The following is a 20,652-nucleotide window of genomic DNA, read 5'->3' as shown; positions in this document are numbered from 1 at the left end:
TCAGTCTTCTCTCTGATATTATGGTGTATACCTTTTATAATTATTTGTATTTGGCATATGGTCGTGAGAGAGTTTGAAACTGGAGAAAATTGCAAATTACGAGATTATGGAGAAATATATAAAGCCATTGTTGGAAGAAAATGGCAATTCACAGTTGCTGGGTGTATTGGTCGCTGTGTTTGCTATTATTATAACGTTAGGTAATATATATTAATCAGGTTGTCATAACACTTATATTTAATATATTTTTCATAATATTTACATTAAAGGTTTAAACATATATGATTGTTTTATATATTTCTGATATATTTACAAAGTATCTTTAGAATTACTACGAATTTTTCTAATTTATGAAAAATATGTTACTTTTCTTTTTATGTAATTTTTTATTTCTCTATTTAAAATTTTATTTTATTTTTTTTTTGTATTCAAATTATGTACACTTTATTTTAAGAAAAGTATTGTGATTGAATTAATACAGAAAAAACAATTTTGTATTTCTATCTAAACTATTTTCTTGCATTTAATATATATTGATTAAAATATTATATGTCAATTAACACATAATTTTTACAGTTTTGTTTGCACTTTGGCGCAAAAGAAGGAGTATAGGCCATAATGTCCTTTTAACAGGTCTTAGTGACAGTGGAAAAACATTGATCTATGCAAGATTATTATGTTCTAAATTTGTCAAGACATATACATCTGTTAAGGAAAATTTAGGCGACATTGCAATCAATAATGTAAATTTTAAATGACATTCTATAAGATATTAAGTCTGATTATATATTTATTATAATTATTCTTATAAAAATATTTGTTTTAGAGTTTCCTGAGAATTGTAGATATTCCTGGAGACGAACGATTGCGCAATAAGTATTTTGATAAGTATAAATCATCTGCCAGAGGTTTGGTTTATGTGATTGATTCAGTGACTATTCAGAAGGAGATCAGAGATGTGGCTGAGTAAGTATAAATTTGACAAAAATGACTAAATATTTGATTAAGTGATTAATTTGATATTTAGTATCAACTTGAAATAATAAATCTTAATGTCTAATAATTTATATTTTTCTTCTTTCTAGATATTTATATAATGTGTTATCAGATTCTAATATACAAAAAGTTCCCATCCTTATATTATGTAATAAGCAGGATCAAACTATGGCCAAGGGATGCATGGTGATAAGAACATTGTTAGAAAAGGAGATGAATTTGCTGCGAATGACAAAGTCTAGCCAGTTAGAAGCCACTGACGCATCTTCAACCAATGTCTTCCTTGGAAAGCAGGGAAAAGATTTCGAATTTTCTCATTTGGACTCGCACATTGATTTCGCAGAGTCATATGCATTTAATAAAGATGCTCAAACATCGGCCAATATCGAGGAACTTAATAAGTGGTTACATAAGATTGCATAATAATAATGTACACCAAATTTTATTAAATATAAATTATTCATTTATAAATAATTTTTGGATTATAGGAAACTTTTTTCCGATAGAAAAAAAATGTATCCTACTATTAAGATTAATATACATGATACTTTATTATTTTTCGTGACCGATCAACGATATTGTGTGCCTGAATCGGTCAAAAAGTAACTGATCAATGCTGCCATCTGGTCTGATCACCGTGCGAGAGTTTGCGTTGCTAAAAATCGTGCGTGGTGAGATTTGCCGCCTGGTTTTCCGATTAGGTTATCATCTGTTATTATCATATATCGTGTTATTTAATTAATTTTCGGTGAATCTGTCTGTCGATGCTTCAAGATCATATTGCTCTTATTTGCAATCAGGTAAGATCAGCCCTCTTGGGGATATACGACAATCGGGAATCGGCTCGAGTCTTTGCTCTTTAATTGACGCCGAACGGTTCTTTTTGGAACAGACAGTAGTAATGTAGACCAATGTACTAATTTAACCATGTACTAAGCAAACTGCTCTACAAAATGTAGAATAATAATTAAAATTATAATAAATGCATTAGAGAACCTGTTTCTGTTTAGAGAACCTTTATTATTCTTGATTTTTGTGATTTATATATATATTTTTATAATTATAAATTTATTATGTAGAAAATATGCAAAAGGAAGTTTCTATAAAATGTGTCTTTTAACACTGTTTATATATTCCACACATTGTATATACGTTATATTTGGAACAAATCTGTTAAGCTAATTTTAATTATATTTTTGCATTTGATTTTTTTATATCAATAGTTACAGGCAAGATGCCAAGACAAAAGCTATTTACACGCTCTGTTTTAAACAAACGTCCAATTAATATGACATTAAACTTGGAGTGTACGGAGGAACCTCTGAGTGAAGCACAGTTGATGTCAAGGACAAAACTCAAAGAGGATTGTGATAGGGTAAATACATCTACAAAAAAATATCTTTCTTTATAAATATATATATTATTTAGAAATATATATGTGTTGATCTTTTATATCAGGTTACAGCTATTTTAGAAGAACTAGTCAAAGATCATGGCGGTAAATTGGTATGTCAAGCAGGTGTTGTCAGTGGTTATCAGTATACATTGTAAGTATATATAATTATAGAAAAATGAAAATTCAGTATTAAACTTGTAACAATATTTTATATTAATATTTGTAGACCTACAAATCCAACAGCAACATCAGCAGTAATTCAGAATAATCCTCAGATTTTAAATGTTGTAAGTATTTCATTTATATTATGAAATATAATAGAAAATATATGTATACATTCTTCATATACATATACAGAAATATTTTTCTTTTTATTTTTAGACTCAGCAAAACAAAAATTCAACACCAATTAAATTAAATATTAGTAATCCAACTGGACCTCAAGGGAACATTCAGTTAGTAGTTGACCCACGCATGGGGGTTATTGTAGGATCTGTTACACAAACTCAAGGTAGCAAATGCTTACAATGCTAATTATGCTAATTAAGATTAAGATTGGTGAAAATTATATAAAATAAAAAAGATTTTTTTCAGGAACAACTAGTACAACTACATCTGTGGTTTCAACTACTACACAGCCTCAACAAGAAAATGTATTATCAATTCAATTTGTATATATTTTTTTTTATCAACTTTCCTTAAAGCACTAATTACATACTAATTTTCTTCAGTACAAGTATACTAGATCTGGACGAAGGACTAAAGTTCAAGTACAACCACCTGATATTATTGAGGAGGTATTTATTGAAGAAAGAGTCGTCTTTCTATTCTGTAATCAATGAGTATATGAGTATTATATTTTCTTATAGCCTGCATCCACAGTTACTCGTTCGAGACCAAAGACTGGATCAGCAACGCATGTTGTTACATCAAGTAAGAATATAAAGATATTTTTTAAATTAATGTATTGCATGAAGATAATTAAGACAAAGGATTATAATAATAATAATAAAATACTAATATTGATTCCTCAGCTGCTACTATTCCACAAAATGTGACAAATCTCAGAATAAAAGCTGTCAATAAGCAACAGACAGTAAATCAACCAACTGTCAAACCTACTGAACACACTAGTATAGGAGGAATATCTGTTGGTTATAATACAGGTTAAAACCAAACATTTTACAATGTTAATACATTAGCTAATTAATTTTATTTATTATTAAATATATTGTAGTCAATGAACATATTGATGAAGCCAAGAAGAACCAACCTGATGGCAGAGAATTTACATTTAACAAAACAACCGGCGGTCGAACTTTTCCATCTCTAGTAGTAGTAGCAAGACCAAATTTACATAGCAAAGATATCGGATCACAAATTGCACAAAAAGAAAGACAAGCATTAGGTATACAATTTTTTTATCTTTATCTTTACTTAATATATTTATATAACGATATTATATTAAACATATTTGTGGTAATTAACAAAATTTTTCAGATGCTAAAGTTAAAAGTGTGCTCATGTTTTCTGCTACAAAGTTCGCCGAATGGTTAATTCAGCAAGGTCTAGTAAGATCAGAACAATACTGTTTGCAACATAGCTCAAGTTATCAAAAGGCTAAACTCAAATTAGGAATGTATAGTGATCAAGGGACTTTCCCTTATTCTGGGGGTTATGTTTGGATATCTAGTTGTTGTCCTGACAAATTTGTTTCTGTTTTTTCTGGTTCTCTCTTTCAAGGAGCTCCTTACACACCTACAGTCCTGTTAAAGTTGATTTATCATTGGGCATGTCAGACTAATGTGCAAAATGTAATCTCCTGGGTAAAAGTATCTAATATATATTTGAAAAACTTTTATACAAATCTACGTAGCATTTGTACAGCAGCAGTATGGGACAAGAATCGCAAAATGGGCGGTAAAAATTCGGTGATACAGATTGGTGTAATTAGTCTCGGTACTACATCACAAGATGGACATTTGCGACAGGTGAAATTTTGATATCTTAATGTCTTAATAGAAAAGAGATTGTTTGTTAATTCGGCTCCTATTTAGGTTAAAGTTGAAGTTCTTGGTGTTCTGGATCCAACCACGTTAGACATAAGATTGCGCGCTTGCGAACCGATGCAAAACGGAGATAGATCATTCAAAAGACGGTTTAATAATATCTTACATCCATTGAAAGAATGGGTTCATACAGACTCGAAAATAATGACTGACTTTACCGTTGACAAAAGCACCTTGCATGATATGGGCTACAATCATGTCATGCAATCTGCGTTTGCAGAACAGACATCTAGAAACCTCTTGAGTAATTACCATATCATGGAATATCTCAGAAAAATTGTGCCGAGAATGTTTCAAAATACATTGAGCTTGCTCAGCAGACAGATGATACAGCAGTTCTTGGATGAATTAATATGGAGAGAGATGTATGGAGGTACATCGGAACGTGCATTTGACAATATTATTCGACATATTGCGGAACAAACTAAACTCGATACTAGTAAGTAATAAAATAATCGCGTTTTTGGCAAAGTAATAATTTTTTATTATCCACATATTCAATATCATTACATCCTTAAATATAAAGATTATATATCTTTTCAGGTGACAATCTGTTAGATCGTTTAGCAAAAATCGCTGCTAATCCATTTCACGATTGGTCTTATTCAAATAATCCATCATCAATGGATACATCAGTGATATCCACACAAGATTCAACTCCAATAACTGATGTAACATCGTCTCAGAATATTAAAATCCCTGATTCTATTCCTATAAAACCTAATGTAAAACGGGGAAGAAAGCGAATTCATCCTGTAACAACTTTGGATCAACACGAGTCACAAAGAAGTGCAATTGATTTCAAGAATAATAAAGAAAAAGAAAAAGATGATAAAGACGAAAAAGAATCGAGAGAACAAATTCAGCTCCAAGAATTGTATTATGCTACAATGGAAGGTGATAAGAATCTGATCTTAAAAGAACACAGATCTCCATTATATTTCAAGGTTCGCTTGAAGCTGTTTTATTTTATCGGCATATTTTGTATAACACCTAATATATATATATCTTTTTGGCTTAGTGTTTCCTCTGCACGACGTTGATGAGATCTAATACCGAAGTAATGGAGCATATGGTTAGTCATGTACCTCCACAAGTGCCCGGTCAATCGGAATTGTCGGTATGCCGTTACTGTTGCACCGCGCTTTCATCGCAGCATCAAATGCTTACGCATGTGGCAGAAACACACAGCAATTTCGGTCATTCTGACGGCCTCATGGTAGTTTGTGCCATTTGTGAAGAGAAATTTGGTAAGCTAACATGCTGATATTTTGCATATTTGTTTCATAGTTATTCACAAGAAAATTAAGAAAATTTGAAAAATTAAGTGATTAAGGCCCGGTCTTTATTTATTTAGAAAGAAAGACAAAGATAGACATATATTTAAGTTCCGCTTAAAGCTAAAATAACGTTGGTGCAACCGGGCCTAAAATAAATAAAATATATTATGAAAGGGAAATTGAGAGAATTGCATTTTTGTTTCTTGTTTAGGAAAAAGCAAATCATTAATCGAGCATCTGTCATCAATGCATTATCCTTCGGAAATGCCATATCGTTGCGAAAGTTGCGGTTATCGCACGTCTAGTCATAAAAATGTCATAGACCATTATTATGAAGTTCATGAAAAAGGCGAAGGATTGCAATGTCCTTTCTGCCTCAAGGTAAGAATGGAAGACTGTTTATGTACTGTAAATATGTTTCTCTTTATCCTGTCAACTATAGATTAAACAAATTTATTATTGAAAAAAGGTAATACAATTTGTGAATGAGGGTAACCCGAGCGCGTCCAATGTTCACGCTTATTTGTCGCACATGCAAAGGCACATTGTAAGAAGAGATCAAGGAAAAGGTAACAAGTGTTCAAGATGTTGTCTCTGGTTCAATCAAAAGAGTGCGTTGACAATACATCAGCGAGAATTACACGACTGTGTTTCTAATCCAAGTATGTATTTGTGTACGTGTATACTATATATTATAAGATAATTATAATATATAATATATTATAACAATAATATATTATAATATAATTTGTTGTTTCACCATTACATGTAATTCATATTAGAAAAGTTTTTTTTGTAGGGCTAGTAAAAAAATTTGACCAATCTATTATAAATTACATTATTATATATTATAAATTATATTATTTTTTATTTATACTAATTTAAAAAAATTGTATAGATGAATATATAAACTATATTGAATTTATTATTTTACTGTACTTCTTGAGAATATATGTAAAATTAAAATTGCGCATATTTCATTGATGCATATTATTATGTATTATTATTATGCTTTGATATTGGAAATTTATAGGATATTATAAGAACAAAACGGATATGCTTACAATGTGTCTGTTAATAATCTAATTGAAATTTTAATGAAAATTGAAATGTAAAGTTAATTTACAACTTATGCTAATAACTATTTCTTATTGGTTCATCATTTTTATTTCTTTTAATATACTTTTCTTATTTATTATGTGAGGATATTATTGTTTCTATTGTTCTTACATTTAATAGAGCATAACAAATATTTACAGAAGCGATACCATATTCTGCTGGTAAAAGTGGAATAATGGTCTCAAAAGAACGACCAGAAATGATACGATTTGCTGTAGATAGTCCACCGCCTGAATTACCACCGGACGAAAAAATACAAAAATGGAGCACTGGTCCAATAACAGTGAATACTTCCACCAGATATTTAGCATGTCAGGAGTGCGAAGAAGATATTGATGAAGAAGATCATTATCCGTAAGCATATTATTCTAAAATCAATAATCCTGCAAACTATATTACATACATAAATCATTTAATGAACAGAGGCGAACAACGATGTCAACAGTGCCGTTATGTCACATGTTGTTGGCGCGCATTCCAAGAACATCAACAACAAATCCATAATGAAAGGCCGAAGACCAGTTTGATCGTGCCATCTCCTTTAATTAATATCCCATTAGAAAAGAAATTACAATGTCCATGCGGTTATATGTCGACTGATGGCAATCAATTAGGTATAATAATGATATAGATGAATGCAACAACGTATTATTGATATACGAATTAATTTAAATTGGCATTATATTGCAGCAAAACACTTAACAAAATGTAAAAAAGTATTGGCACGTCCTATTGAAGAATCAGCACCATCTGGTATGCTTGACAGTTTAGGATTAGTTCCGAGAACCTCTTCTGAAGTATGACATTTTTATCTATAATAATTTTTTATTCTTACCTATCTGATTCTCATTTTTTTAATTGATTATAGGAAGCTGACTATGAAAAATCCAATTCACGCAATTAAATGACAAAAACAAAAATATAATTGCTATCAATATGAATGAGGTAATTGCTGTATTAGAATGAATGAAGTATATAAACAGATATGATATTCTTCTGTGAAAAAGAAATATGTAAAACATGACTTTATCTAGATGCTAAGACTCTATTATTGACCAAGACTACTATTACTATTGAATCTTTTCACGATTTTGAATTTTCTTTTTCGATTTTATAGCATCCAAAAAGATTGAAAGAAAATTTTTATAAATTGTGTTATAAAATCGAAAAGAAATATTCAAAATTATTTTGTTATCGAGACTTATTTCGTCACATCATTATTGTACAATATTATACAATGTCATCTCTTAAATTTGTGTTTTTTTTATCTTGTGTAGTTGATTAATGAAAAACAAGTGCGGAAGGCATAATAATAAATATAGTTAATATAGTTTAATTCTGAATTTTTGCTTTTGTATTGAAATACATAAGCTAAATATTTAGTTGTTATATATTGATAACTAGAAAAGACATACAATAATTATTGTATGTTGTTTTGTATATTAATACTAATAGAGAATTGTATATTATGTCAAAAAATACTTTTTACGCACATAAGAATCATATATAAAGCAAAGACAAGTATACTTTATAATTTACGCAACTAATATTTTTTCATTATAAAAATTTACTTTATATAGTAGTAAAATGTATTTAATTACATAATTAAATGATTTACGTTATATTTATATAGTATGTTATTATATTTATTTTACTTAATTAATGGTATATTTTAATTACACATTTTGCACATAAATGTTATCACATTAAATAAAAGCACTTGCATAATATGGAAGCCAAAAAATCATTTCAAGTAAATATATTTGATAAACAAGAAGTAAGAATATAATTTTATTAAATGTTTATTTAGCAATTACGTCTTCATGAATAAGAAACGCATACATATTTATTTTTGTGTGTGTAATTTATGTCAGAAATACGAATATATAATACTAACTGACAGGATAAGATGCACGGAATTGTTTAATTTAAAAACTTGAGGCAAAATTTTCGATAATTATTTATGTGAAGTTAACATACAATAGTCCGTCATTCTGTACTTATCTTTACCTACATTCCTAATAAGCTATTAACACTTTTTTTTATTCTTTTTACATTTTTTCAATTTTTTTGTATTTTTATATTTTTCATGTTATGTCCGTTATCAAGTCAACACTAAAGAACGCATTTATTAGCAAAATCTCTTCAATGTTAACTGATTGGGGATTACCAGATATACTATTACTTATACTTAAGTCTATACCAAAGATACAAAAAAAATTAATAAGATAATAAGGCTCTCTTATGTTATTAAAATTTTAAATTAATAACATTATGTTATATCAATATCGAAAAAAATACATTTTGCATTAATATTTTTTTCAATCTACTTAAAAATATGTACATATAACGATAAATGATTTCTAATAATCTTGTATTTCCCATTTTTAAATCAAAGATGCATAGATTAGATTGTGATTTCTTGTAAGAAATTAATTGACATTCTTTATAACAGATGTTTATATAATTTATGCATCTTTTATTTTTAAAATTCGCAGATATAAAATTATTAGAAACCATATTTGTTATATAAATATATATTTTTAAGTAAATTGAAAAAATACACAAAATGTATTTTTTTCGATTATGGATATAACATGATGTTTAAAATTTAAAATTTTAATAATATAACAGTGCTTTATTATCTAGTTAACTTTTTTGCAATGTGCTATGTTATCTATCGTAGCATTGCCTTAAATTGGAGAGTACTTAACTTAATTGAACATACTTCATAAAAATCTTTCAAAGATTTTAGATTCCTATGAAAAATTAAGTTTCAGTGGACAAAATTTTTTTTACTTCATACTTTTGCAAAAAGATTTTTTACTTCATATTTTTTCTACTAAACAAAAACTGAATTATTCGCGAAATTACAGAGAAGGAAATAATTACATCTTGCAGTTATATATCTGTTATAAAAAATGTCAATTAATTTCTTATAAAAAAATCAGTATTTAATTTATGCATCTTTTAAAAAAATGAAAAATAAACTATTGAATAAATTTTATCGACACTCAAACAACGCGGGTATTAAATCTAGATTATACATGATCGATAATACTTACAGATAAGGAAATGTACTTATATTAACGAAAAATATTGTGGTGATACCCAATCTGCCACAATTAACATTGAGATATATCGATAATAAATTTTCTCTAAAATTTAACAGTTTGTCGTCGCGTTCAGTTGTTAATGTGCGACTCCAAATTCCGTCAAATTTCGTCACGTGGGAAGCTTTGTCAGCAACTTATATGCTCTTACAATAATTATTAACATTGTGTTCAAGAGAATGAATCGATATACCCATCGAAAGCCTTTTATGTACGCGTTCTACGTATTCCCGACTATATTTTTTTGTTTCTCCATCAAGCCTCCTAAATTTAACGCCAAGTTTGTTCTCTGTGATAACCTAATGTAAATTCCTTTTGTGATTTCTACAATGATTTTTGTCGAAACTTATAAATTTCCGAATTTGAAACTAATAAAACTATAAAATGCAAATTATACTGTTCATAATAGCAAAACTTAAAAATATGTAAGATAAACATTGAAACATTTTTCAGAGTTTTCCAATTGTCTCCTTTTCAGGATTTCAGACTCGAACTATGTGGCGGTACCTGTAATATAAAATATAACAAAATTCAAATAATTATACCTGAAATCATATAATAAATGCATGAAAAAGTATAAAAGAACTAATAAATGAAAAGTAGTTAAATAATGAGAATATAAGTGAAGTTGCAGAGAGCTGAGAAACTTTTCGATATCTCTTCTCTTGATTCAATACCTGTGCGTTAAATTTGAGAGAGGCCGAACTGCTTTGCCAATTACTCGATGGCATAGAGCATGTAGAGATTGCCAGCATCACTGCCTGGCGGTACCAAGGCATGAGTTGGTGGCAGGACCGTGAAACCCAAGAACATGAAGGTACGAACCAGCATTGCTAGACCATAACAACAGAACGATTTAGACGGTGAATCTTTCTCGTCGACGCAAAAATCTTCGACGTTTGTGTCAAAGAATGGCAAGCGACAAGTACCTCGATCTGATCTATCTTTACGAAGGCAGACAATGATATTGGTGCAGCGCAGTGTTTCTTCGGCGTATTCTAGGAGCGAAACAAAGCCCTCCTTTGATCCTTCGGGCAGAAGGCAGCTCGGTACACGAATGTATAGACAGCGGCGCCATGCTACGGTCTCCCATTCGACAGATGTACTCTCAGTCAAGTGGAGAGTGAACGTTAGACGCAATGGTTCGTTACTTCTTACAGCTTTCAACAATTCATCCTCCTGTGTGTCATGACAAAGGAAATTAGAATCTTGTTCGTCCATCGGAGATACATTTTGTTTTTTATGAATGCACAGTCATAAAAAATTACTCCTGGCTTTTAAAAGTAATTTATATCCCCTCCTAGAGATACGTACTTGCACAATGTGGGAGCTCACAGAGAGCTGACTCTGCTTGATCCCCACGCCGCGGCTCTCTGTGTTGACTGTAGATACAGACAATGCGGCATGGGGCACATCAGGACCACCACAGAGGCCCCACGCCCAGCGTTATACAATAATGCTGTTGCAGTCTAGAACCTTCTTCTAGGCTCTCATCCATGCATTTACTAGACATTTCACTGAAACATTTTTAGCAATTAGGAATATGAATCTTAAAAAAGTTTCACATTATGTAATCATAAATTTTGAACAAAAGTTCAAAAATCTAACATAATATAATTAACATACAGAATATGTATAAGAATGTAAGATGTAAAGTGTATGTAAGAATGCATGCAAATAGGTTGAGGATTATGGAAAAAGAGGAAAGATAATAAGTGATAGGTAAATGTGCTTATTTTTTCCGCAAATAAATGTTCGGTCAACATGACAGGATAACGGGCGTTATTCTTTAAAGAGAGAATGACATGAAGCATAAGCAGTACATAGACGTACTGCCAAGAATCTTGATGGAATACTTATGTAAGTTTAGGATATATATATATGTTTATCTCTCCTCCAGCTAATACAATCGGCTTATTATGAGAATTAGATAACCGCGTGGAATTTTGTTTTGTATTAGATTTTTCTATTAACAACCTGACGATCAAAATGCACGACTACAAGAATAACAAAAATGATCAATACTGTTAAACGTTATATCATTTTCTCGAGATCATCTCAAGGAAGTTGGGACACAAAATAAAGAAACGTAGGCGTCTACCTTGGCATTTTGAGTGGAAATTTCTGCCACGTGATGTGTAAAAAATCAACGGGAAATTCACTGAGATAATACGTGGTAATGATACGACCGGTTGAGCAACCAGATTGTTTTGAAAAGAGACTAGAGTGACATTCACACGCGGTTAAGGGAAAAATGAGCGACTGCCGTACCGCGCGGCCGACGTATGCGATTTATAAGATGTGTACAACACGGATGGACCGCGTTACCGGGCCATTATTGTCGGTCGCGTATCGGCGTCATTAAAACGGGCATCTCGCCAAAACAAATAATGCGCGTATTTTGCGCATTGCCACCGAGAGAAACCAATTGCTTTTGCTTACAACTTTTACATTTCTGGCCGAATACTTCGCGACGCGTGCTAAATGTAACGGTGTTTTGCCTATTGACATTGGGAAATGTCGATGCTTACGTAAGAAGCGAGCGTGCACTTGCAACATTTTCTATAAAAGAGCAGTTTAATTGTGCATCGCCCAACAATTTATAAATATTCTCGGTTACACTATTCAATAGATAACGCGAAGCTAATTTTAAAATCACAATTAATAAGAATATATCTTAATGTCATTAATATTGTATTCCCGCTTCGTATACGTCAAATAATGGACATTCTTTGAATTAACGTATTGTAAAAATTTATAGTCACAAATTTTACATGATAAATAGTCCCGTGGATAATTATATACATTAGCGATTCCTCACCGATTTCAATGACCTTGAAATATGTTGTCGGGAGCATGATTCTGAACAACTTTTCCTTATACATGTTACCGCCGCTCGGCCTTAGTTTCCGAGATATTTATAAAAATATTTTATGGTTTTGCAATATTGTCACCATTATGAAATAACTTTTTTGCACCATGTATTCAGTTTTTGACAAAGTAATAATGTTTACCAAAAAGAGTTGTAAAGCGAGATCCTACCGGCGGGGTAGTTGCGGGAGGGGGGGCCAAAGGCCCCCCTTGTACCCCCCGCGTGTGTGTGTGTGTGTGTAATATACATACATTTCTGATATTTTTTAATTTGTATAGAATTTAATACAATTTAAAAATATCAGAAATGTATGTGTACACACACACACACACGCGCGCGCGGGGGGTGCAAGGGGGGCCTTCGGCCCCCCCTCCCGCAACTACCCCGCCGGTAGGATCTCGCTTTACAACTCTTTTTGGTAAACATTATTACTTTGTCAAAAACTGAATACATGGTGCAAAAAAGTTATTTCATAATGGTGACAATATTGCAAAACCATAAAATATTTTTATAAATATCTCGGAAACTAAGGCCGAGCGGCAGTAACATGTATAAGGAAAAGTTGTTCAGAATCTTGCTCCCGACAACATATTTCAAGGTCATTGAAATCGGTGAGGAATCGCTAATGTATATAATTACCGTCCCGTGTTATTAACAATTTGACGATTAACAATTCGTCTGAATTTATCAATGCGTGGATCTGATACAGAGATAAAGAGAAAGAGAGAGAAAGCGAGTATCGATACATTATCTGATACAGAGATAAAAAGAAAGAGAGAGGAAACGAGTATCGATACATTATCAATATTTATATTTTCCTCCAAGTGTATATTATGTTTTTTATTTAAAACACATTCTGATTACTAATCAGTATCATGTGAGAGATTGCAATTTTAGACTGATGTGAGATTATGAAAAATCAATGATTGATGATAATCTTACTGGCAATATCAGTTATGCGATAAGATTTTATTAATATATAATAAAATATATTTCAATATTTTCTGTGGTTATAAAAACGTATAAATGAAGTTAAATATTTTATTTGAGATCCTACATTAGTTCTCTGATTTAAATCTGATTGATGCAATATATATAAAATAAATTTTATAGAAAGACTTTTGTTATAATTAGTACTAAACGACTATGAAATGTCAAAAGTCTTCAATAAAACTCGAAAATATGATTAGAAATGGTTTCCAAGTTCAAGTATTATCGATACTTAACAATAGGTCATCTCTATTTACGTTCAAATGTTTAATATAGTACAATAATATTCATCATCCGCTGTGATACATCAGAACGGGATAAAATCCGGCATTGTTTAATATATTTAATTTAATAAAAATATATACTTAGACTTACAAGAATATATATTTAATTTAAAAAGAGAATATTTACTTTAATATAAGAAGAATATATATTTACACGTATATCTTACAAAAGGCAAAATTTAACCAAGATAAATCTATTGTTTTTGTTTCGTGATACTTCGCGCAATGACCTTGCGTGTTTCTGCTCCGAGCTCACGTTTTATTAATCATTCTGGAAGCTTCTCGGAGTCGATTGGCAAATTTGATCAGAAAGGCGCTCTCAAGCTTCTAATATATCCATCAATTGTATTTTTCCACGGGACAAAGTGTTTTGACGCAATAATATTATTGTTCATGATCAGCCGTTTGACGTAATATGACTCGCCTTAAACTAAATATATCGAACGAGCTATACGAACGTTTGCATATATTATATATATATATATATATACACACACACACACATATATATATATACACACATATATATATACACGTTATTTTGTATAGATTACAATAAAAACCGAATTGTAAAAAAAGAAGAAAAAACAAACGTAAATGCGAATATTCCAAAACTTATATTCATTACATTCATTGCTTGTCTAATGTATTTGTTATTGCACGAGCAAAAAGATGACTCACCCCACTTATTGTTCATATAATCATTGACCATAATAAGATGACTCACGAAATATAACTCAATTGGTAGAAATTATATAAGAAACATTTACGCGATAACGAAAAACTTTTTAAAAAGACACTGTAGAATTATCAAAAATAAAACACGTTCCTTATCACATAAAATTGTAAGTGACGTCAAAGTAATACGCCACAAAAGTAGAGCATAATATATAAAAGTAGATCATAATATATAATATTTAAATATATAATAATTGAGTATATAAGATTAGGCACTTTTGTATTAAGAATGTAGATTTTATTATACAATTTATTGAATTAATTTTTATTAAAGATATATAAGATTATAAGAAAATTAATGAATTTTTTTAAAAATCATAAGTGATCTTTACACAATACATAATGTGATGAAATAATATAATATAATTTGTTCACAGCAAACTAACTGAGATGCGAGACAGAATTCCATTTATTGTTTGCATATCATTGCGATATGACGAGCTTGATTTCGTATCATGTATGCGTTATCACGTGTGTTATCGCCTTTGAGGAAAATATGCAATTGAATGAAATGACAGCTTATTGCGCATTTTTCTCTCTATTCGTTTCAATCATTATAATCATCGGATATAAATAATTGATAATGAATTCGATCGCAGCTTTTAAAAGTCGTGTTTTGTTCGTAGATGTAACCATAAGATATAAAGCGATATTGCTGACTGTATATCGATTGACCGAGACACGAGGCAACCTGATGTGCAAAAGAAAGCACAAAGCCAATGTCGCTGTTCTAACGGCCTACCGTTCATGTTTCACACGAATGAGCACGATCGTATATTACTAGTGTGAGCTATATAAATCACATACATTATTTTCATCATTAACCCCTTCACAGTCCAGCGAAAAGAAACTTTCCGTGCCAAAAGTGTGTTAAAGAAAAAAGTTTTTAAAATTGCATGAATACGTCAGTATAAATATTATTGAGATCGCCGAATCCGAATCTGAAGCCAGAATTACAAAATTCAAAATGGTGAATCCAATATGGCGGATCAAAATTCAAAATAATTTTGGATTTCAATAAAAATGTGTATCATTTTTGGGATTGCAAAATCCAAACCTAATATCAAATTTTCCAAATTGAAAATGGCAAATCCAATATGGCGGACCAGAGTTCGAACAAATAGTTGACATACATAAAGGTTGTATATTTCTCTTCAATTATTTTTAAATCCCGCTCTCTACCGAACCCAGAGTCACGAATCGAGGACGTGGCGGTTATTGACTCCGTTAAATTTGCAATTTTTAATTTGGAAAATCTGATATTAGATTCGAATTCGGCGACCCCAAAAACGATAAGAAACCTATTTTTATTCAAACCCAAAATTATTTTGAATTTTGATCCGCCATTTTGAAGTTCGAAATTCTGATTTCAAATTCGAATTCAGCGACCTCAGAAACCTTAAAATACTCAAGGACAATCAAATCGTAACAGTAATAACATGTTTTTTTCAAGATGCCCCTATAGGAGCCATGAAGCAAAAGTGGCACGAATTTTTTTGGCCCCTATAGGGGTCCCTGACAGTGAAGGGGTTAAGAATGATATAAATCTAAATAATTTGACGTAGAACAACTTGACACAGAATAACAAAAGATTTGTATTTTCTTAAAAAATTTTAGTGTATTTTTTCAGTATATTTTTCCAATTTTTTATGATAATTATTAAGCAATTAAAGCAAATTAAAAAAAAAATTATTAAGAAATTTAGTAACTAAATTAATAAATATAAAATATAAATGAATTAGAAAAATTGAAAATAATAAAACTACAAGTATATATAATATTAACCATTTTATCGAGATTTTAATTTTTCTTGAAGCACAGAGCGCTGATTAGTCAGCTGATAATATAATGTGTAGTAATGATTATTAATTCTTTATCTCATTTAGATTTTAATGTCAGATTTCAATACTTTTAAGGATTAATACATGAAACTTGGTTACGTGACTTTCCAGCTTCGTGACTTCGAGTTTTATATCATCAAATAGCGGAGATAAGGAGGAAAATTAAGCGAGAGACGTTTTTAAATAAAAAAAATCTTACGCTTTTACGCTGATTACACAATTAGCTATTTTTAAGTTGGATTTAATCAAGAGAGATCATAGAGAGAAAAATTATCTTACGCATTCGAGGTATAGAAAGTTGTATAGCTGCGCCGAAGGAGATATATAGTATATTCACAAATACTTTTATCTAGATAAGTCTTATTCGGAAAAATTACATTATTTCTAAATATACATACTTTATAATAATTGAAGACGTTAAAAAAATGTTTGATAATTACGCGTTTAGCATATCTATCAATAAAACTATTTATACTTAGATCTCACTGATTATTATCTTTCATCAGATATATCTTATCAGCTGCTACTACACAAGAAATATTTTATGATTACGCATTTAATATATCCGTCAATAGAAATTTATACTTAGATCTTACTGATTTATTTATACTTAGATTTTACTGATTATTATTCATCAGATATCATATCTTATCAGCTACTCCCACTGCAAGATAACATTATCTATTTTTTTCACTTATGCAAACAATTGCAATACACATATAGATGTTTAGACACGATACACGCTCGCTCCGATAGTTCTAATAAAGACGTAAAAATAACGGATCCCGCTAATGCGGATTGTCTAACGGAACAGCTGATGAGAGTACTGACTATATATCATATACATATCCCGTCATCTCTATCTTTACGAATGATCCTTGAAAGGTGTCTCGCTTGCAAATTTTTTCACGTTAGATAGGATCAAATAACAAACTCGAGTCATCCAGTGACATTCTTTCGTAAGCATAATTTGATGACAATGACTATCGTATATGCATCTCTCGCTACACAAATATGTTTTATATTACAAAAGAATGCTGCACGACAATAATTGAAATAAGATCCGGTAGTTTATAAACAAAGAGACCCGAACAAAAGTTGTTATAACCGTTATATATAGTAAACATAAATTGGAGATATAAGTCAACGTTTAGGCCGTATCCATTGCATGTTGAACATTTACATCAATTACATTGTACGTCAACTTACACCTCCGATTTTCATTTACGACTCTGTCGGCAACGATTCGTGAACAATCTTTGTGCTCGCAATCGGGTTCGGACAGGGAGAGAAAGAAGATCAGAGGCATCAGTGGAAAGAATAAGACAAAAATGAAATCGTTGATCGGAAAGGATGCAAAATGGCGACTCGCAGAGAAGGCGAGAGACAAAAATGGCGTAGTTACGTATACTAGTCGCGTTGCTATATATACTCACCAATTACTGGAAATTAAACTCGGCATTATCGGCTTTTTACTACTTTCACTATTACTTAACGCCAGACTGGAGTTAATACTCATACTTCTTTCTTCGTAAAATTTTGGCGGCTTTAAATGCACTGGGTCCACCGTGAAAATGTCCGCTGGAGTAGCGATCGACGAGTCCGGGTACTGATTACAACGGGCTACAACTGGAACGCGCAAGGTCAGAAGTGCTCGTTACAGCGTTTCAAGTGACACTGCTGGAGCGCAGATCGAGATCGACGAGTTCCGTGTGAAGGGTGAAGCGCGGCGCCACGTGATGTCGGGAAAGGGATCCTCCACGAATCAAACGCGCGATAGATCTCCGGATGCCCGCACATGCGTTGAGCGCGGACTTTCGAATGCGGATAATCGAGAATCAGGCGGTTCTTTAATTCCGAGATTGCCGAGAACTTTACTTCTAAAAAAATATTCATCTATTATATACATAAATTAGCAAAGAAAATATTTATGATAAAATTCCAAATATTCTAGATTTTTAAATATCATAATATATGTAATCTAAATCGTGAGTTATTATAAATTATATATTGTATTTTTTATTTACAAACACAGTCAATGTAGTTCCAGAATGTCTCAGAGCAACTTTTTATTCATTGCAATATACAATATCTTTTCTTGCGCATTTCGGAGACACTGATACGCGCTTATGCATAAATAAATAAAGTAAATACTCTCCGCGTTCTTTTTCTAGGATATATAACAGGAAATGTGGAAGATTCTTTCCAACGTGCATTTTCTAGCCATAGAGGATATCGAACTCGAAAAAGGAAAAGAGGGAGAAGTACATATATGGTCCATGTCGGCGTAAATTAAAATGCTCAGCCTTCGCTCTTAAAATCAGATATCTTCAAATTCTTTCAAGTCTATCTTACAAAAATTTGGAATGTCCGCGGAATCCAGATATCTCGCTAAAGATCGCACGACAGGCGTGTGTCTTACTATCAATATCACTAAATGCTCGTAAATCGGAGTATACGTCAAGGCACAATGCGCTAGATTGTTCTTTATCTACCATTGTTTAACTAATTTAGACTCTTATATAAAAAGGGATAACTTCCTTCTCTCCCATAGTGTACATAATAAAATAGTGTTTCGTTACGATCTATCGAGATAAATCGCCATAGAGGTACACATACTATGATATGATACTTCAAAATGAAAATGCTTCAACAGATTTGATGGCAAAATAATTGAGAATAATGATAATAATACTCTCTTACATGTAATTAAGTAGCTACTTAGCCGCACATCACCTGGCGAACAAAATCTTCGTAATTGATATTACCCTGTGAATCTTCGTGACCTGCCAATAATGTTTCTACTTCTTCATCGCTGAGTTTTTCACCTGTAATAATGTAAATAATAAAAACTCTTTACATACTTTTTTTTTTAAAGCATTTGCGATACATACCAAGCGTCGTCAGAAGATGTCGCAATTCCGCGGAGGATATAAAACCGTTTCCATCTTTATCGAAATGACGTAGACCCTCAATAAAATCATCCGCTGTGTCGGACGTACGGGACTTACTGATCGCCTGGTAGATCGGCAAGAATACTTCGAAACTGATACGCTCGTCCGGTTTATGTTGATGAGTAAACTTCTTCACATCCGATTCAGTCGGATTCTGACCAAGAGCGCGTAATGCATCACCAATCTGGGACACATGAATTTTTCCATCCCCGCGGCTATCAAACAATTGAAACGCCTCCTGGAATTCTATAGCGCAATTCTACACTTACTTTTCATCACACTCAATGCTTAATTTATATTTTGTGGATACACATGTAACAAAATAATTTTAGAAAATATTAAAATTGTTGAAGCAGATTTATTTTAAATTAAAGATATAGAAAATAGGGTAAAAATTTTATTTCGTCATCTTTTAAATCCATTTTAGTGTGCGCTATTAAATCATTCAATTTAAGAGATTGTGTGCGAGTCTTCACCAGTATTCTAAACCAATAAATATAGCAGCGTTTACCCTCCATAGATGACATCATTCTATTAGCCAGTTCTTGATAGCTGTAGCCATACATTCTGCACTTTTGTGAAAGACAAGATCTCTATTATACTTGAAGCAACCACTATACGTGACAACCAGAATACTAGAAATTTATTTTATATCGATCAATCCGTTCCTAATCACGTTTTGCATCGACGAAGCACATGACTCGCGAGAGTACAAAACCAGAATAATCGGCAAATCTCGATCAGAAGAGGCGGGATCGCGACTGAATCGTCGACGACTCGCTTTCAAATACTGAACCATAAAAGGCAGTCCTCGATAGGCGCGCGCGCACCAGAGTCTAAAAAGGCGATGATACTCTTGACCTGAATTAAAAGCCCGGGGGAAAAGAGTGCGATATAGCATGGACCCCCCTTGATCGCTCGCCTCTCTTGATCTCGTTCTGCATTGACTGTTGCACACAGTCACAGTCGCCTTTAGACTTACCGGCCAGCTGATCCTCGG

At 31.7% G+C, this 20,652-nt stretch overlaps 4 protein-coding genes across 11 annotated transcripts; 2 read left to right on the top strand and 2 right to left on the bottom strand.

The window, feature by feature from the left end:
• Window positions 1-1,470, top strand: Srprbeta (signal recognition particle receptor beta). Its single transcript, XM_083097946.1, has 4 exons — window positions 1-200; window positions 577-743; window positions 827-966; window positions 1,086-1,470. Exons 1-4 carry the CDS (start codon window positions 107-109, stop codon window positions 1,417-1,419), a joined length of 735 nt encoding a protein of 244 aa, XP_082954072.1. The 5' UTR covers window positions 1-106; the 3' UTR covers window positions 1,420-1,470.
• A 13-nt stretch (window positions 1,471-1,483) lies between these two features.
• Window positions 1,484-8,382, top strand: Row (relative of woc). Of its 8 annotated transcripts, none has more exons than XM_083097926.1 (21): window positions 1,682-1,697; window positions 1,797-1,894; window positions 2,220-2,371; window positions 2,455-2,543; window positions 2,619-2,679; window positions 2,774-2,903; window positions 2,987-3,045; window positions 3,124-3,189; window positions 3,262-3,325; window positions 3,427-3,558; window positions 3,630-3,800; window positions 3,893-4,383; window positions 4,450-4,900; window positions 5,005-5,408; window positions 5,483-5,711; window positions 5,953-6,122; window positions 6,211-6,403; window positions 7,001-7,214; window positions 7,284-7,474; window positions 7,551-7,657; window positions 7,729-8,381. In XM_083097926.1, exons 3-21 carry the CDS (start codon window positions 2,231-2,233, stop codon window positions 7,762-7,764), a joined length of 3,399 nt encoding a protein of 1,132 aa, XP_082954052.1. In that variant the 5' UTR covers window positions 1,682-1,697; window positions 1,797-1,894; window positions 2,220-2,230; the 3' UTR covers window positions 7,765-8,381. The 8 variants fall into 8 exon arrangements, with proteins under 8 accessions (XP_082954046.1, XP_082954050.1, XP_082954049.1 ...); XM_083097927.1 differs by having other exon boundaries at window positions 1,683-1,697; window positions 2,226-2,371; XM_083097925.1 differs by having other exon boundaries at window positions 1,683-1,697; window positions 1,797-1,909.
• Window positions 8,383-8,646: 264 nt separating this feature from the next.
• Window positions 8,647-11,490, bottom strand: Oda (Ornithine decarboxylase antizyme). The gene is given in 5 exon segments (XM_083097948.1): window positions 8,647-10,480; window positions 10,651-10,806; window positions 10,903-11,152; window positions 11,288-11,389; window positions 11,391-11,490. Coding segments are annotated over 4 exon segments (564 nt in total). The 5' UTR covers window positions 11,487-11,490; the 3' UTR covers window positions 8,647-10,480; window positions 10,651-10,690.
• A 7,247-nt stretch (window positions 11,491-18,737) lies between these two features.
• Window positions 18,738-20,293, bottom strand: Mlc-c (Myosin light chain cytoplasmic). Its single transcript, XM_083097949.1, has 3 exons — window positions 20,164-20,293; window positions 19,593-19,898; window positions 18,738-19,526 (listed from the first exon to the last, which is right to left on the bottom strand). The coding sequence occupies exons 1-3, from the start codon at window positions 20,216-20,218 to the stop codon at window positions 19,420-19,422; spliced, it is 468 nt and encodes a 155-aa protein (XP_082954075.1). The 5' UTR covers window positions 20,219-20,293; the 3' UTR covers window positions 18,738-19,419.
• Window positions 20,294-20,652: the final 359 nt, after the last annotated feature.

The sequence above is a fragment of the Camponotus vicinus genome, unplaced genomic scaffold (genome assembly GCF_025532165.1).
Source record: "Camponotus vicinus isolate PSW18456_S1 unplaced genomic scaffold, iyCamVici1.0 SCAF_4, whole genome shotgun sequence".
Lineage (NCBI taxonomy): Eukaryota > Metazoa > Arthropoda > Insecta > Hymenoptera > Formicidae > Camponotus > Camponotus vicinus.
This window is presented reverse-complemented; position numbering and strand designations above follow the sequence as displayed.

Excerpts from the sequence above, each read along its gene's own strand:
- Row (XM_083097920.1), top strand. The coding sequence starts at position 1,610 with ATGCTGCCATCTGGTCTGATCACCGTGCGAGAGTTTGCGTTGCTAAAA. Across the intron at positions 2,904-2,986 it reads ATCTGTTACACAAACTCAAG|GAACAACTAGTACAACTACA; the intron begins GTAGCAAATGCT and ends GATTTTTTTCAG. Across the intron at positions 5,409-5,482 it reads GATCTCCATTATATTTCAAG|TGTTTCCTCTGCACGACGTT; the intron begins GTTCGCTTGAAG and ends TTTTTGGCTTAG.
- Srprbeta (XM_083097946.1), top strand. The coding sequence starts at position 107 with ATGGAGAAATATATAAAGCCATTGTTGGAAGAAAATGGCAATTCACAG. Across the intron at positions 744-826 it reads GCGACATTGCAATCAATAAT|AGTTTCCTGAGAATTGTAGA; the intron begins GTAAATTTTAAA and ends TATTTGTTTTAG. Across the intron at positions 967-1,085 it reads GAGATCAGAGATGTGGCTGA|ATATTTATATAATGTGTTAT; the intron begins GTAAGTATAAAT and ends TCTTCTTTCTAG.
- Mlc-c (XM_083097949.1), bottom strand. The coding sequence starts at position 20,218 with ATGTATGGCTACAGCTATCAAGAACTGGCTAATAGAATGATGTCATCT. Across the intron at positions 19,899-20,163 it reads AATGATGTCATCTATGGAGG|AATTCCAGGAGGCGTTTCAA; the intron begins GTAAACGCTGCT and ends ATTGCGCTATAG. Across the intron at positions 19,527-19,592 it reads ACATCTTCTGACGACGCTTG|GTGAAAAACTCAGCGATGAA; the intron begins GTATGTATCGCA and ends ACATTATTACAG.